Genomic DNA, 18,221 nt, shown 5'->3' on the forward strand with positions numbered 1-18,221 from the left:
ATCATTTGTTTCTGAATGACAATTCTACATGACATGGCTAGAGAAACAGTAAAAACAAAGTAGTCCTAAATTCAAAGAAACAGTAATTTTTAAATCTTTTTGCCAAAAATTCTAATTTTTAGGGGCTTCGGTTTTTGGGAGTGGTGGGGTTAGAAGGCCAAAGGAGAGAAAATAAAACGGACCAAAAGAGATGAAAGAAAAATCATTGAAGGGATCCTTGGAGCTTTCTCCACCCCCCCGGATATTCCACAGGTCACCACATTCTGATGTTTGTTGAACAAAAGAAAAAGGAGGATGCCATATGGTTTCTTCAGCCTGGTCCATCATTCAATATGGTCATGGTTTATCTGTGACTGATCTTTGGTCTCAACTCCACTTTCTCGCACAGTTCCCATATTCCTCCATCCTCTGACCAACAGAAATATGCCTATCTCAGCCTTAAATATACTCTCAGATGGAGCATCTACAATAGAGTAGAGAATTCCTAAGACAGACAACTCTGAATGAATAAATTTCTTCATTATTCAAGTCCGAAATGATCAACTTTGTCTTCAGAGTATGTTCCAGTGGTCCAGATTCTCCAATCCTTCAGGGGAAACAACTTTTCAAATGCCTACACTCTTATCAAGTTCCTTCAGAACCCTGTTTAATTGAGATCTACTCTCCTTCCTCTAAACTCCCAAGTTTACAGGCCCAAATTACTCATCTTCTCATCCCAAGAACCAATCTAGTGAAGCTTTGCTCTAGTGTCTACTGGTATAACCTTGTATAAAGTATGAAAACAAAAAAAATCTGTACACAGTACATCAGTTATGGTCTCACCAAAGCCTTATACAATTTTCCAAGACTTCTTTATTCTTGTTTTCCAATTCCCTAATAAAGGCCAACATGCCAACTACCCTCCAAATTCTTTGCTGTCCCTGCCTGCTAATTTTCTGCAGTCCTTGTAACAATACACTCAATTCTCTCTGAACATCAACATTTACAAGGTTCAACTGTAAAAAAAAATTCTACTTTTCCATTCTTGCGACTAAAATGCGTAACTGACTTTTCCCCAAATTATACTCCATCTACCACTCATTTAACTTGTCTCTTTGCAGCCTATGTATCCTCCTCAGAACTTACATTTCCACCTATCTTTGTATTTTCAAAAAAAGTTAAACACAATACACTTTGTGTCATTGCCTAAATTATTAATATAGATTGTAAGTCGGTAAGGCCACAGCACTGGACCTTGCAGCACTCAACCAGTTACAAACTGCTAATTGGAAAATGCCCCCTCGATCCCTAACCTTTGCTTCCTGTCTTTAACGAATCCTCTGTCAATGATGATTTATGACCCTCAACACCTTGAGCCCTTAGCTTCTGTATGAACATCCTGATGGCACATTATCTCATGCCTTTTGGAATTCCAAGTACGCCACATCTACTAGTTACTACTCTGGTGTGATTACTAAGTTTGTGGATGACACCAAAATTGGCTGAGGTGCAGATACTGAGGAGCACTGTCAAAAGATACAGTGCGGTATAGTTAGACAGTAGAATCCGGCAAGGAAATGGCAGATGGAGTTTAATCTGGACAAATGCGAGGTTATGCATTTTGGAAGATCAAATTCAGGTACAAATTATACAATAAATGGCAGAACCCTTGGGAATATACATTGAGGGATCTGAGTGTACAGGTCCACAGATCCCTAAAAGTGGCAACACAGGTAGATAAGGTGGTTAAGAAGGCATACGGCATGCTTGCCTTCATTGGCTGGTGCATCGAACATAAAAGTTGGCAAGTTATGTTACAGCTGTATAAAACTTCAATTAGGCTACATTTGGACTATTGCATGCAGTTCTGGACACCGCACTACCAGAAGGACATGGATGCTTTGGAGAGGATACAGAGAAGGTTCACCAGGATGTTGCCTGGTCTGGAGGGTTTTAGTTATGAGGAAAGGCTGGATAAACTCAGATTGTTTTCACTGAAAAGATAGAGCCTGAGGAGTGACCTGATAGAGGTCTACAAAATTATGAGAGGCATTGATAGGGTGGATAGTCAGAGGCTTTTTCTCAGGGTAGAAAGGTCAACTACAAGAGGCCACAGGTTCATGATGAGAGGGGGCAAGTTTAAGGGAGAAGTGAGGGAAAACTTTTCACACGGAGGGTGATGGGTGCCTGGAACTCACTGCCAGTGGAGGCGGTGGAAGCAGGCATGTTAGCAACGTTTAAGGTGTATCTTGATAGACACATGAACAGGAGGTGAACAGAGGAATAGAAACCGCATATGTGTAAATAAGTAGCTGGTCTAAATAAGGACTAGGAATTGACAGAGGCTTGGTGGGCTGAAGAGCCTGTTCCTGTATTGTACCGAATATGGTATTGTACCAGTTTCATCCTCAAAAAAACTCAAATTTATCAAATGCACTTTCTTTATTACAAAATCCTGTGAGCTTGAACAAGTTAGCACAAACAGATAAGTGCATCCTTAACAATAAATAATAGATTCAGTTCTTTCTTGACAATATCAGGCTTAGTGGGCTATAGTTACCATTTTCAAGATTAAATTGCTTTTGTTCTTTAAATTAAGTTGTTCCTTGGTTGTGAATTAACTAGCTTATCTATAGGTTTGCATGTTTGATGCAAACAGATCTCTAACTATTCAATATTGGTTTACAAGATTTTTTTATATTTATGAAGTACTTTCACAACAAGAAATGATCTCCTCCTTACTGGCATTCTCACCTCATTCATTTACATAAATTACAGTTACCCCAGATCTCTTGACTTAATCCACCCTCACAAAATTATGACTTTGGTCCATTATCTCTCTGTTTAAGGATCTCAATTTCCAAGTGCTTAATACTAAAATGTCTTGTTTCACATAGATGTTCAATACTTCCCATCACCAATCCCATACAACCAACATTCTGTGGCCATCATTCATTATGACCTCAGCTGAACAATCACATACACAGCAACGACTAACTCATATCTTGAAACTCCGATTCCTGCAAGGTGTAAATCAGGAGTGTGATCAAACACTCTCTAGTCTCTGAACAGATGGAGCTGTAACAAGGCTACTTGAACAGGGCTCTATTCACTGGCTCTATCCAATTTCTCCGTCAATGGTATTCCTTGGATATGGTGTGCAGTACTTATAGGCTGTACAGTAGCATGCAATCTAGATTTCTTTGCAAGGACCTCCCAAAGCCACAATCTTCATGACAAAAACAGATGTATTGTCTCTAATTTGACCTCTAAGCCATCACTATGACTTGAATATATATTCTGCAAGTTTCTTTACACATGAAGGAAGTAACGGGGACTCCAGCTCTTGAAGTTGCATCTCTAGTGCTTTTCTTCCACCTAGACCCCCTCGCAATGTCACTGGCCTCAAAGAAAGTGTGAACATTTCAAATGGATGAGGCTCTTCATACATTCCATGGCTGGGTATCCAGTTATGAAACAGTCTTTTTGTTCCCAAATGTAATTTTTTTTATGTTCATGTGCCCTCAGTGTGGACTGTCTACATTAGGAAAGAGGACAGAAAAAGACTACACTCTCAACTGGACATGGTAGGAAATGAGCTATTCCAACGTCCTTATCACTTCCATTGTAAGCCTTCAACTTGAGCCAATGTAATCACTTCTGAAATTTTGTAAGTAACTAAATATACCTCAATTTCAAGTTTTCTCTACAACTGAAGGTACTTTCACATTAATGAAAGGCTAAAATTTACTTGGCATCAGTAATTTATCTTCGTGTCGAGACTAAGGCATATCTAGCACGTTATATATTTAGCAGCTTGCAAGCAAGAGGACACCCATTTTAATCAAAGTATTATCTGTTTTAAAAAAAAACAAACAAACATTCTTACTCTTTAAATGTACTGAACAATATACAATTGATGTATATAAGATGCTTAAGGGGATTGAAGAAATTGACGTAGAGGACGTTTCCTGTTGTGGAGTAATCTAGAACGGGAGGTTTAGGATAAGGGGTAGCAGATTTATAACAAGAGAGGAGGTGAAATCACTCTCTTAAAGAGTCGTGAATCTGCAGAATTCACTACCCCAGGGTGTTGTGAATGCCAAGACATTAAGTAAAATTAAGAAGGAGATAGACATTTTAATTAGTAATGGGTTGAAGCATTATGGGGTGCAAGCAGGAAAGTGGAGCTGAGGTCGAAACAAGATCTGTCATGATTGTAGTGAATGGCAGAGCAGGCTCGAGGACTGAATTGCCTACTCCTAGTTCTTACGTTGATGCGAACTCTAAGTAGTAGTAAAGAAACTATTCACTGACTAATCATCAGCCTACCATTATTTCAAAAATAGTATGGACTCACAATTTGTTCCTTCCGAGTCTGCTTAAAGTAACATGAAAAGACTGCTACTTTCAGTTCACAAACTTAACAGGTATACATAGATCGAAGTATGTGACATGTGAATGACTAGAATTAATGAATAACTAATTAAATCAATTTAGTTAACTAGGTTAAATGAACTTGAGTGCAGGGTATAATCATACACCAACTAATTCTTTTTTGCAGAATTAACTCTCAGGTTGCATTTTGAATTGATATTTAAAGACTTTTTTTTAAGTACACAATTCTCTTTCTTTTCTTTGGAAGACCTGTTGAAATACTAACTGTGAGGTATTATGAAAGATTTCTCTGGAAACCCCACACACAAAGAAACATTTATGTTGTTGGGTCTTTTGAAATTTCACTGATCTCTGAAGCCACAATATACATACATGCTATTCATTATGTTATGGCACAGAAAATCAGTAGACATGAAAGCAGGATAGATGCACAGAAACAGGGCAAATGTAACTGCTGAAAAGTGATTTAGAAGAAAAGCAAAGTCCAAAGAAACAGATTTTTAATTACTTTTATAGTTACCATTTCAGCTCAATGAAATCTTACAAATTAACTTTGCAAAGCTGAGAATACAGGCTGGGGATCTAGTTATGTGGCTTGGCAACTACTTTCGACCACTAGTATTTAAATCCTCTATGGCAAACGTCAGTGAAAGGATTCATTATTTTCCCTGCTTGCACATGAGAAGCTCTCACATTCTCACAAATGGCATGAACTGATGTCATTTTAACCTTACCTAATTGCTTCCCTCCATGTGTCCCTTTTCCTATTTTACTGGCTGTTAGTCAGAAGGACTTCGTTATTCAACACAAGGTATAATTCCTGCATCAGTGACATTTACACCAATATTATAATGTAGGATTCTAAATTATTTTGGGCTGAAAGAAGTAACACAGTACTATGAAAAAGTGATTTGAGTATTTAAAAACAGATCCTATTTTCATGCTATTTATAAAGAAATGGGCTTCATCTTCTCCATTCAACATATTGTTTTAAGATTCCTACAGATATATGCAAATAGAGACAGAAAACAAAAACATTTTGAAAAGCCCTTCCAAATTTTGCCTCAACTAATGCCAACCAAATATATCGGTGACAGGATGCTTCAAAACTACAATTATCATTTTTTCTGTTAGAGATGGAGCTTTCTCAAGCCTGAAGACCAACAATGGCACACTTAATTTTCAATACTGTTATGATCCTAGCTGATGGTACCATTGTACAAGTCAGATTCCAAAATGAAACCTGGTCTCATGAATCATTTTTGAAAATTTTAATGTGGTGGTTATTCACTGAAACATAGTTATAAGAGGCAGCAGAGTTTCTTTAACAACAAAATAGACATTTGTTGCACGAAAGATGAAAAGGAAAAGAATACTTTGCATGTATAAAACAGTTCTTTCTTAAAATGACTAGGAACTCAAAGTTTCAAATTATTCCACAGTGTCATTGCCTTACAGGATTCAAATTCAGAGAAATTACACCCTATATCAAATCTTATATCAAATCTATATCAAAGTTTGATTTAGCTGATTCTCCCCAGTTATTTCTTGTGAACTGTGAAGTTTTCTTAAATGAATGTTCACAAATTTTACAGTCTAGATGTTCTCGGCTTTTTAAAAACCTGCAGATTGCTAACCAAAGACTTTTAGTCTGGAAATTGCAGAAGTTAAACTTTGCTACTGAAGTAACTGTTCCTTACTGATAAATCTCCTTTCTCGGGCAGAGTCCATACAGGGAGTCCCTGATCTACGAATGTACAGCTTACGAACACTATCCCATACATGGTTTTACAATTTAAAGATGTGACATACGAACATTTTCCATACTTAAGGATGGCTGCTTGCCACTGACTAGCATTGTGCTCCAACTTACGAACAATTTGACTTGCGACTAAACTCCAGAATGGAACCCGTTTGCAATGCAGAAACTGCCTGTACTTCCGACTTCAGTCTCCTCTGAATTGTTTAAAACTGTTTAATCTCTGGATTTTCTAAGACAAAATTAGTTCTTTATCGCCTTGAACCAAAAATAAGCTAATTGCCTTCAATAGTTATACTCCCTGTCATAAAGCAGTACAGTACAAACACTCTCTTATTGACACTACAGATGTCCCTGTTCACTGATACATACTGGATTAGGTCACTGTTCCAGAAGGAGTGTTTGATAGTGTTTTAAAAAGAAATTCCATACAAGTAACCAATCCCATACGTCACTATTCTAAAATCCAATTCAATTGCAGAAACGTGTTCTCCTGTAATTCTGGTCTCATGAGCACCCCCAGTTTTAGCTGCGCATCACTGCTAGTTGCCTTTAGCAGCTTCAGATCTTAGCTCTGGAATTCTCTCGCTGAATTGTTACCATGCCCTACTTTATTTTTCTCCTTAAAACCTACTTCTTTGATCTAGATTTTGATTACCTTCTCTAATATATCTCTATGTGGCCTGGCACCATATTTTCTATTGTAAGGCCCTCCCATAAAGTGCCTTGGGTCATTGTACTTGTTTAGCGTTATTAACATAATATAAACTATTGATATTTAACTGATATTTTCATAATTAAATTCTAATTATTACTTTTTTAAAATTGAATAAAAGTTTTTGAGTTATCAGGATAGATGGATTACAGATTTTACCATAAAATGTGGCTCACGATTTACACGAAGAGATCAGTTTTCAAGATCCCAATATTAAGGAGCTACAGGGAATTTGCTTCTTATTCTACCTAAACAATCATCAGAAACATATGAAGGGAGCAAGAAAGTCTAAGGAGCACTTTTGGTTTCAAGTAATAGCAATTTTATGTGGTGTAACAGTCTGTCTCAGATGTTACCAACAGCAGTTCACCCTGTGACATTACATAGATGGGGAGCAGATTACCTTCATTTGGTTGACCTCAAGGATCCCAGGCTTTGGCCCAGGATAGAAATTAATCCGAAGAGGTCAGTAAACTGTGCTATTGGTTGACAGCTTTGCTTTCTGCAGAAAGCTGGCTTCTTCTGGCTTTCAGGCAGACTGAAAAAGTCACGGCTCTTGTTCAAATTAATTGAGATATTACAGAAAAACTAGCAGTTAGTGACTGAAAGGATACACAAGTACAAAAGATGAATTAAACAGGGAGAAGTCAACTTGCAGTTCAGACAAGGCCTTTTCATAGCATAAACATCTTGGAATGAAAATAACTGCACCAGATTTCTGTTTCCTTAACGTCTGGACAAGGGATCAAGAAATAATTCAAGATTTGCTGCCTGAACTTTCTTGCTTGGCTTCAAATAAAATGTGGTTGGATACTTGCAAATGGTTTCTGTTTTAACTCACTTGATGCGTAAAGGTCAAGCCTAGCAGGGGGACCTTCAGAGTGTCCATCACCACTGGCCTGGGAGTCTGAAAATGTGTTTTACTAACAGTAAACACACACTATACACAGACATACACAAAAGAGAAAGAGAAAAAGAAGAAAAGGGAAAAAGAACTTAGAGGGAAGAAAACAAGAGTACTGCGCATCGAAATCTCAACTATGTAATGTAGGTTAACAATATTTAAGAAAACACATTAAAAACCTATTTCTGAAAGATGAACCATCATGGCATATATCTCAACTAACAAAGCACCTGGCGATAAAGCAAAGAGTCATACTGAGCATTCGTGCAATCTGATTTTTTACATTTTATATTGGTGGTCAATTTGAGCCTCCAGCTAGCTGATGGTGGAGTTGAGTTCCAAAGTTTCCCAGATAGGCACATCAAGAGATCTCAGACTTTATACATCCAATGTCAATTAATTCCTCCTCCATTTTCTGCTTGGGTGTCATGATCCACAGGTCTATGGTACCTGTGGAATTAATCACCAAAGGCTCACAATTCCGATGATACCCAAACACAGATTTGCCCAGTGGCACTTGATTCTGTCTGCCGTTGGGGTCACTGGATAATGATTGTCAGCAGGAGCCTTGATCAGTTTCTTCTTGCCTTGCATATCAAAGTTGATGTTAACAGTCCTTCAGCAACTAAGCTAAAGTCAACTTGCAGTAAAGACCACGGATGTTCTGATTGCATTGATGAATGACACGTGGCTCTCAAATTTAACACCACCACCAACCTCAAAAAGGCACAAGAATGGAAAACAACCGAGGATGCAGGTGTTTAAATTTCAGGATCAGGAAATTGGACCCCATTCCTGCATTATGACGTTCGGGAATCAAATCACGGATGAGGTTCTCACAAAAGTCAGTTGGGAGACTTAACTAAAGGTAATGGGAAATTATCATAGTCCTACTGGACCTTAGGGCTGCTCTCTCATAAGACAGAGACGACTGGTGGTGGTTTAACCTGAGGGCCACCATACCTCAGGTGAGGGAAGAGGTTAAGGAGGAGACTACTTCCTGGTAACCTTAGCTGGTGTGGAAATTTAACCCACGCTGTTGGCATTACTTTGCCTTGCAAACCAGCCTGCCAGCCAACTGAGCTAACTGACCCAACTACCACTGCATTATAATATCAACCACAACAGGAATTAAATTTAACAAAAAGTGAGGGGGCCCTAAACTGTGGGCTTCCCAGCAGAGGAATCGATGTGAAAGCTGTTTGTTCTAAACACATTCGTTGCTGGCCAGGAGAAACGACAGTGCTCCCTTGAGATCTCTCAAGGAAGTCTTTGCGGGAGCCTCTAGTTTATAATCCCTGATTTTCAGCTCCACCCACCTACCTTTTTGCAACTGGGAATAAGATTGTGGTTGTCAAACAGCACCTCAACAGCACCCTTACCCAGCTCACTGACCACCTTCCATTTTTGATTGCAGAGGAGAGCTTCGTTCCTACTCTCAAAGTGCTCTCCTTCCCCTGCACTCTGTCAACCGCAGATGTCTACCAACAGTTAGAAACTGACTTCCAAACTCCTTAGCTGTGGCTGCTTTTCAAACTGTCTGCCCCTGTCCACTGGCCAAACTATCCATTTCCACGGCTTTGCTGGCTACTTCAGCTCTTTATGGTTCCCTCCCACTATCCCGCACATCCATTCTAGACACGGTCTTTGCGATGAACTCCCAAAGTTTAGCTGAAATTCAGGCCACCCATATCTTTCAGTGGTGATGATACAGATTTATTTGGAACTTTAGTTTAATGCATTGCTTATATTGCAAATAATATTACTTTTAAAATGCCCTATCTATCCAGTTAAACTGCAGAGTGAATTTAGCAAAAATGGAAAAACTGTGCCCATGCAGTTGCTTAGAATTCACATTTATAAAACGTTCTCATTTGACTGGAAGACTTCCCTAATGTTGGGCAGAATTTGCCCATATCAAGAAGGTTAACAATGTACAGCTGGCTCCTAGAAACAGGCTGCCTGCAGTCCACCTGTAGCTAGAATCAAAATGTTTAGTTGGAGCCGTTTTCCTTTTGTGTAGGAGTCACTGCAGTAACAAGTGAAATCATCTCGAGTGTTGGATTTTGATACTTCCGACAGTATTGATATAATGAACCTAGGCCTACACTAAAGCATCACGCAACACTGAAGAATTAATGTAAACATTAAAAACAAACCGCTTTACATAAATTTACATGGATGCACACAATGACTTTTACAAAATTCTTTGAGTCATTTCACAGAGCCCAGATTATAATTCCAGCACACATTTTAGAAACTTATAACTGGCAATTGCAATCACATATAGTACATTTACATAGTAGCAATGAAAAAGAAACAAGTTTAATATGTTTACCAAGTTTCAAAAATGGCACAACAAAGTACTTTAAACCAAATTTTCTGATCTGGGTATAACTCCCTGTATCTATAAGCTATCTACTTACCTTGCTAGGATGTTTTGGGACCGACATCTACTGCAGGATCCATCCTAACAGATAAAGTCTAGTAACGCACGCAGGCAGTGTCAGAGCAGATCTTCACAAAAGCCATTCTCCCTTTTTATGGTAAAAGATGCTGCTTTCTACTAAGTTAAGCTTCTTTGACAGTTACAGAGAGAAGGCAAGTGTGTAAGGCATATGGTGAGGGCTTACAGGTGGCAGGTGAGAGGCTGAGAGGGCAGTGTGGGTTGCGGGGTGGAGATAGCATTTAGCTGTAAGGGATTTTGGGGGGAGGAAAGAGAGTCAAGTATGTGTGATTGGCCATGAGTGTTATAATTAATAAGGTACTAAGTGTTGTAATTCCTCTAGCTTTTGCTGGATAACTATCCAAGAATACAAGTTGGAACCAGCTGAAATCTCCATCTCACAGAGTTGCTGACATTTTTGCAAGGTTCCAGTCACGGAAAAATTGCCCATTCAAAGTTTAAACTTTTAGAAAACTACCACATAGTCAGTGTTTTAGGATTTTGAAATGGTATCAATGCAATCTTCTTAGAGATTGGATGGTGTGACCAATTGTTGCCTGCTTCAACATTAAAACATCTTAACCTGTCACACATTTCCAACATTTTCTTTTCAACTGTGACAATTAATGGCTCTAAATCTTTATTGGTATCTTGATGTGATTGCTATTCTTAATATTCTACAATCTAAATATTCATGGGTTTGTACTAATTTAACTGATCTGTCTCCAATTCTGGATTGGGGCAGAAAAAATTGTGTTGCAGCTTGTTAAATGTGTACTGTATCAGGAGTTAAGTTGTGGGCTCAGGGATAATTTGACAGTTATGTTATTTTTATGACTGATATGCATTTATATATCCTCTATTCAGTTACACACACAAATATAGTGAAGAAGGTTGGAACTGATCACTGAATAGTTCTATTGTGTTCATGTATAATTCATAAATATGCTAATAATATTGGATACTGACAAAAACATCAAGAAGATACACACGTGCAGTGCCCTATGTTAAGTCTAGCTTGGTTTTAGATTCCCAAAAGGTTGTTATATTGGTATTTTACAGATAAAGTATTACAAAAAAAACTTGGGTAAAGCTTCTGTAGTAACTATCTCAGTCAAAATAAAAGTTTTTGCATTGTATTTTTATGATGCATTGTATAATGTCATATCAGGCTTTTAACCAGACTACCCAGAAACATCTGTCCCTTCAAACAATCACAGAGCATCAAACACCATTCACATGCAGTCACAGGGGATGCATGTGCCCAATCCTATATGTTGCAATAAGTAAAGACCCGCGATCAAACACCTCAAATTATTACAAATTTATCCAAAATTAGTTGTATCCATTCCTTAAAAACACTGCATAAGGCTAACATTATGACCTGCTAGAAAGACACTGGGCTAATGGTCGTTAGCAGGATAGCATACTTTCTGTTCCTTACCTGTGAGGGAGGAGAAGTAGAGAAAGAAGTAGTACAGACTTCCTGGGAGTCTTCAACATAAGGAAAATTACCTCCGTCGTCTTCACCAGTAGTTCTGTGTTAAACAGCAATGAACATATTGATTCTGCTTTATGCACTTTTTCATACCATTCTCAAAACTGTACTTGGAGCGCAAATAAGTTTTATCCACACTTGCAACTACAGTGCATGACAAATCTTACAGCTTAATTCTCACTTGACAAGGACTGTGCTTTGACAAGCAATAATAAGAAATAAAAACCTCAAGTCCTCACAATGTGACTATTATACCTAGGATTACAAAATTCTATGGTAAGTCTAGACACATTCCCCATCATGAACATGTAAAGTTTGCAACAAGTCTCTTCAGGTTTCCTGTTTCAAATTAAATCTGACATTTTTAAAACACTGCATTCTGTTCAGATAACATTCTAAAATGTCTAAAAATGCTCAACCTCTGGTTTCCCACTGAATTGCCCAGGTGATAACAGTAATAGGTGTCTTTTAGTCCAGAAGTATAATCTGAGCTTTCATTTAGTTTGGTAAGACAGCTCCATCTTGCTAAATGATGGCTTTTTATTTTAGTTTTTCCAATAATTTTTCTGGGAAATATGTTAAGGCTTAAACATGAAAAGGTATTGTTCAAACTAAGTTTTCAAATTTGAGTTTAAAAAGTATACAGTATCTCATTGTTGCATTTAAAGTGGTAGTGAGAACAGCACTTCCGATTGACTGACAGATACAGCAATCAGTTGTAGTTATATAGAATAACACTTGCTTTGCTCATTGTTCAATCCAACAGAGTAAAATAAATCAGAATTTTAGGAACAGAAAAAATAACTTCAAATGTCATTTCCATGTATCCGGATTGTCACAAAAGGCCATTGAACGTCACCTATCACCCTTACTTGTTGCACTCTACGTAGCTGATTTTTCATGCCCCCGAAAGTGATTTAGTAAGCCACTCTCTTACAAAACAAACACCATGATGAATACAGCCTATTAGCATCTTGTCAGAGGAGGCAGGGATAGACAATAAAAATTTATAAATAGCTATACTTTATGAATTTTGAACATAAGGTAAATTGAAGAATGGGATTCTGCAAAACCATTGAATTAATGAGTTTAACTTAACGGGATTAGGCAATTGAAAGCTCAGTGTGAAAAATATTTGTGGATTAACAAACTGAAAATCTTTGATGTGACAGCATTAACATTTACTGAATACCAGGTATTCGTTCCAACATACTTAGAAGAGTGAGAAATCAAAGAAGAAGATAGAGTCTTTTGGAATTGCACAGCAACAGAAACTTAACTTCAACACATTTTTGTATTTATTCAGAGGATGTGGGTGTCACTGGCTAGACCAGTATTCACTGTTCATCCTTATTAGATTATGTCTAAATAATCAGAGCGTGAAAGCCCGTTTAACAAGAAACAGAAAGGATCCTCTTTTCTGCACTTAATGATGGTTAAACAAAACCATTGTAATACATGCTAAAGAAACATTGTACTTTTTCAAAGGTAATTATGAAGAGAAACAAGAGCTCTGCATTTGATCAACACATTTTTGTAGCTCAGAATCTGTTGTAAGTCTGCACAGAATCACAGCTACCCCACAGAAGACTGACATTTCACATTTTGTCGATCACAGCAAAATCCACACAACATCTCAAACGCAATCCAGCCACTTGTTGAAGCAGATCTTAAATAACCCAACAAGCCACAGATAGTAATAAGGTGCCTGAGCAGAGATCAGCTCTGCATTGCAGCAGCCAACAATATCAGTGGAGTAGTGACTCCGAATTTCCTATTGCAGAAAGAAAGTTTATAACTCTTAATAATACAATTTGGCATTAAGTAAAGTTCTATTTTGATCTGGACATATACTTGAATAATCAACTAAGAAAAATCATTTTGTCAGAAATGCTGGTCAGGACTGTCTTCAATAAAAGGATGGCTCAGAGCAGAATGCAGGTTCACGTTCTGATTACTCAGGGTGAGGAATCCTTTCTTGAAAACGCAAACTTCAAACTCGATCAAACTTTAGATGTGCTGCTACTTTTTCAGGCATCTCTGAAAAAGTAAGCTCCAGGCAGAGGAGGACAGACAAAGTAGTACTGATTAATGTTGGAGGCCCTGCAAAATTATTGAACAATTTCTCATCCGTATAACCAGGAGGCATCACCAGCATTTTGCTCAGCCAACATTAAAACCAATGGTATCAACATGTTGTAACTTAAAGCAACATGGGCAAATAATAGGACGTTATATGAATTAGCTTTAAGTCTGATAATACTCTCAGATTGACATAGATATTAGCAACTTAGAATATTTCTGAAAACCTATCACTCATCAGCTGATACAGCGCACTACGTGGACTATTGTTAAATGGCAAATAGGACAACTCTTTCTCCAATCTTCCCTGTAAGGATGTACTTAACCTCTCAATGACAATACCCTGCTGTTCAGATATCCAGACCTAGACAGGCAATTGAACATTTTTGAAAACACCATCTATAGTTTTTAATCCCAATTTGCTCATGTGCGTACCATCATAGAACACAAACTACCCAGTCCATTTTATCCCCTAATCTACTATACTAAACTATATTAGATAGATGTCTACATGCAACCTCCACAACAATTTCTTGCCAAGTGGATTAATGTAAATCCTACTGAAATTGAACCCATCCCACTTACTGATTTGGAGATATTATTTTGGTGTAAGCAAATATTCAGACTACTGCTACCAGTGATGGCTTAAAAACAAAACAGCACAACAAACAGAAGTAGGAATAGAGCATATGGTCTATCAAACCTATTCCACCATTCAATAGGGTCACGGCAAATCTTTGGCCTCAATTCTACTTTCCTGCCAGCTCCCCATATTGCTACAGTCTTTGTGACTCCAAAATGTTGTCCATCTCAATCTTAAACATACTCAACAATGGAGGATGGACAATTCTCCAGTGTAGAGAATGCCAAAGATTGAAATCAGAAATTGCTGGAGAAACCTCAGCAGGTCTGGCAACATCTGTGGATAGAAAGCAGAGTTAACGCTTCGGGTCCACCGACCCTTCTTCAGAACTGCACTAACCAAACGTAGTTTCAGTGGATCAGAGGGGTCTCCAGCATTAAAGATGGTTGTACGCCCAGGTATTTTCTGTGCGGTGATTTAGCCAGAGCCTATTGACCAGTGGGGTACTCACGACAACACTTCAAAGACATTTGGAAGTATGACGTGGAGGCTTTAAACACCAACCATCACACGTACTAGCTGGTGAAAGAAGAAAATGATGACACATTTGATGAGCTGGGATGCACTACGCAACAACCAGTGGACACAGCAGCTAAAAACAGGCAGCAACGTTGAAAACAACAACCCACAATATCATGTAACAGTTTTATCTGCTCTCAAGGCAGAACCTGCCTCTCAGGGTTTCATGACCATTAACAAAGGTCCACCAAATGAAGACTCCCCACCTAAATGGATTATTTGCTATGTGTTCACCATTGTGTAAATGGAAAAATTCCAACAAAAGATGGTTCACAGTGCCTCATGGTTCACTGACCCAGTTGACATAGTTTCATAGCTTTTAATTACAGAGTTGGCAGAAGAAAACTATTTTGAAAGTTCTAAAATCTCCTTATTTCTGCCTTTATCTTACCATTTAAAGCAACTCTACATGACCTTCTTTTTGGCACATTTACATATTGTTACTCGAGAGTTTGCAAGAATATAACAGTGATGTATATTATACACTGAATTTTGGTCCACTACTAAAATTTTTTATTCCAAAACACTTTAAAAAAAGGAAATAAATAAAGAAACACGAAGATGAAATGAAAACCAAAAAGGATGAAGAAAAGCAATGATTGCCTTTATTCTGCTTTTTATAAGAAAAATTACATGGCAAATTGGAAAATTAAATGTTATTCCATTTTTTGATATGGGTGTCACAAATGTAGTGTAGGTGTAATTCAAAGCAAAGCATCCTCTACTCTGTCTCAACCATAAACTCAAAATTACATCTTCAATCCAACAGAGACGATGCAGTTTCTCATACCATCTTAACCTAAATTTTAGTGTTTGGGAATAGTGTCAGTTGGCAACTTGAATAGGCAACCTAAACTGGTATCATGATTTCACAGTATAGCTAACAATGTGTTCTTTATACTTATGACTACAGTTACTGTCCCACCTGTAGTTACATGGGTGTAATGGTGAAGATCCACTATAGGGACGATCTACAAAGTGGTCTATGATAATTCCCATGATTGGCTGGGTCCGCTCCAGCTGCCTGTGAAATAATTCAAAGTAACAATTATAACTTAAAAGAGTTCCTAAAAATGAGAACCATAAATGTCCCTGGGTCAACTTGACCAGTCATGAGAAAGGTTAGACAGTGAGATGAAGGACTAAACTAGTAAAAAAAAAAAAAGTAAATTATTCCAAAATGATACCTATTCAACAGAAAGAGAAACACATGAAGAAAAACAACTAAATCTACTCTACTAAACAGGGTCAATGTCACATGAATGCTTATTCATTAATAAATTATAGCAACAACTTCTGAACCAATTGTCATAGTCATACAGCATGGAAACAGGCCCTTTAGTCTAACCGTGCCGATCATAACCCCAAACTAAACTAGTCCTACCTACACGCGCTTGGCCCGTACTCCTCCAAACATTTCTTATTCAGGTACTCATCCCAATGTTTCTTAAATGTTGTAACTGTACCCATATCCACCAATTCCTCTGGACATTCATTCCACACACAAAGATTGCCCCTTAGATTTTAAAAAGACATTTCTCTTCTTACCTTAAAAATAGGACCCCTAGTTTTGAAGTCCCCTACCCTAGGGAAAAGACACCTGTTATTCACCTTATCTATGCCCCTTATGATTTTATAACCCTCTACAAGGTCACCCTTCACATTGAATCAAAAGAAACTACAACATGGATAAAATGACAGAGCTCAATGAATGTTTCCCACAATAAAAATAAAACACAGCCAATAACAGATGAGAAAAATTGAAGCAGACCTAGCTGACAGTGACGTGTTTCTGAAGGCTAGGAAAAACTTGTTTCAGTACAACGACGAGGGAGAAAGAGTCCATGTTCCTTCCTGTAGTGGTACTTTAGGTCAGAAAATGTATTTAAAGTTTATTGAGGTTTTATCCCTGGATAGGGTGAATTGATTCTCCTCCCATATAGTAACAAATGGATCATTGGATAAGGGGATTCTAACAAATGACCAGTCAGAACAGGATTGCAAGGAAGTTTGTCCTCTGTTCACTTCTCATCTGAACCATCTAGTGGCAAGACATTGGGCGAAGAATACAACATCTTCACCCCACAGGGGTTAGCAGAGGAGGAACAAAAAGGAAGAAATATCATGTTTGTGGATCATGTGCAAGTAATTTTATAACAATGGGAATTGCATACCATTGGCAAGAAGTCATTTGCAGTTGATCCATAATTACTGCCAAGGTGGTCAAAGTAAGCTGCCCTCTTGAATTGTTGCAAGATACTGACAAAATACTATTAGGTAGGGAGTTTCAGGTTTTTGACTTAATGACAACGGAGAAATGCAATATTTCCAAATCAGGGTAGTGCACACACCTTTGAGAGGAACATACAACTACTTGTGCTCCCAGCTACCCACTGCACTTTTCTTCGGTTCAAAGGTTGGATGTGCTGTCAAAAAAAGTCTTGGTGAGTTCTTGCAATGTCTCTCAGAGATATCACACATTGCAGCCACTGCACACCAGATTGGTGCAGGGAGTGAATGTTTAAGATATTTGAGACATTTGGGGTGCCAATAACGTGAGCTGTTCTGCACAAGCTTTTTAAATGTTGCTGAAGATGTGTACAAGCAGGCAAATGGGAATATTTCCTCACTGCCTGGGCTTCAATCTTAATGATGTTGGAAAGTTTCTGGGGAGTCAGAAGGTGGGCCAATTGCCGCAGAAGACACAACCTCTGACATACTTGTACTTACATGGCTGGTCCAGTTAAGGTTTTGATCTGTGGTAACCCTAGGGAGTTGGTGTGACTTGGCAATGGCAAACATAAGGAATTAAAACAAAACATGAGGAGCAAGCCATTCAGAGCACCAAGCCTGTTCTGCCATTAGAACACGACTGACACTGTCGCCATAATCCCACATTACTGTGTGCCCCATCATTCTGGGATCACTCTTAAATGAAAAATCCAACTCAACCTTAAAAGATTCAACGGTCCAACCTCCACAGCTCTTTGCAGAAGAGAATTCCAATGATCTGCAGAGAAACATTCCACCTCATTATGCATTACATAGGACACCCTTCATTTTTAAACTGTGCTGTCTTGTTCTGGAATTGCCCATGAATGTAAACACTCTCTTAGCATCAACCTCGTCAAGCTCCCGGAGTATTTTTAATGTTTAACCAAGCTCATCTCTCATTCTTTGCAACTCCATTGAGTACAAGCCCAACTTTTCTTCATAAGACAACCCCTTCATCGTAGTCATCATGCTGGTGAACCTCCTTTGAACTGCTTCCAACGTAA

General features: G+C 38.2%; 1 protein-coding gene across 8 annotated transcripts in view; it reads right to left on the reverse strand.

The window, feature by feature from the left end:
* atg13 (ATG13 autophagy related 13 homolog (S. cerevisiae)) overlaps window positions 1-18,221 on the reverse strand; it is an 87,966-nt gene that overhangs the window by 33,926 nt on the left and 35,819 nt on the right. For 3 of the 8 annotated variants that reach the window (XM_048606910.1, XM_048606909.1, XM_048606913.1), the window contains 3 exons: window positions 15,869-15,967; window positions 11,646-11,739; window positions 7,693-7,791 (listed from right to left, as the gene is read on the reverse strand). In XM_048606910.1, the coding sequence (XP_048462867.1) occupies window positions 7,693-7,791; window positions 11,646-11,739; window positions 15,869-15,967 (292 nt within the window). The remainder of the gene's footprint in view (window positions 1-7,692; window positions 7,792-11,645; window positions 11,740-15,868; window positions 15,968-18,221) is intronic. The other 5 variants (XM_048606911.1, XM_048606915.1, XM_048606914.1 and 2 more) reach the window with 3 other exon arrangements.

The sequence above is a fragment of the Rhincodon typus genome, chromosome 17, assembly GCF_021869965.1.
Source record: "Rhincodon typus isolate 14 chromosome 17, sRhiTyp1.1, whole genome shotgun sequence".
In the NCBI taxonomy this organism is placed as follows: Eukaryota; Metazoa; Chordata; class Chondrichthyes; order Orectolobiformes; family Rhincodontidae; genus Rhincodon; species Rhincodon typus.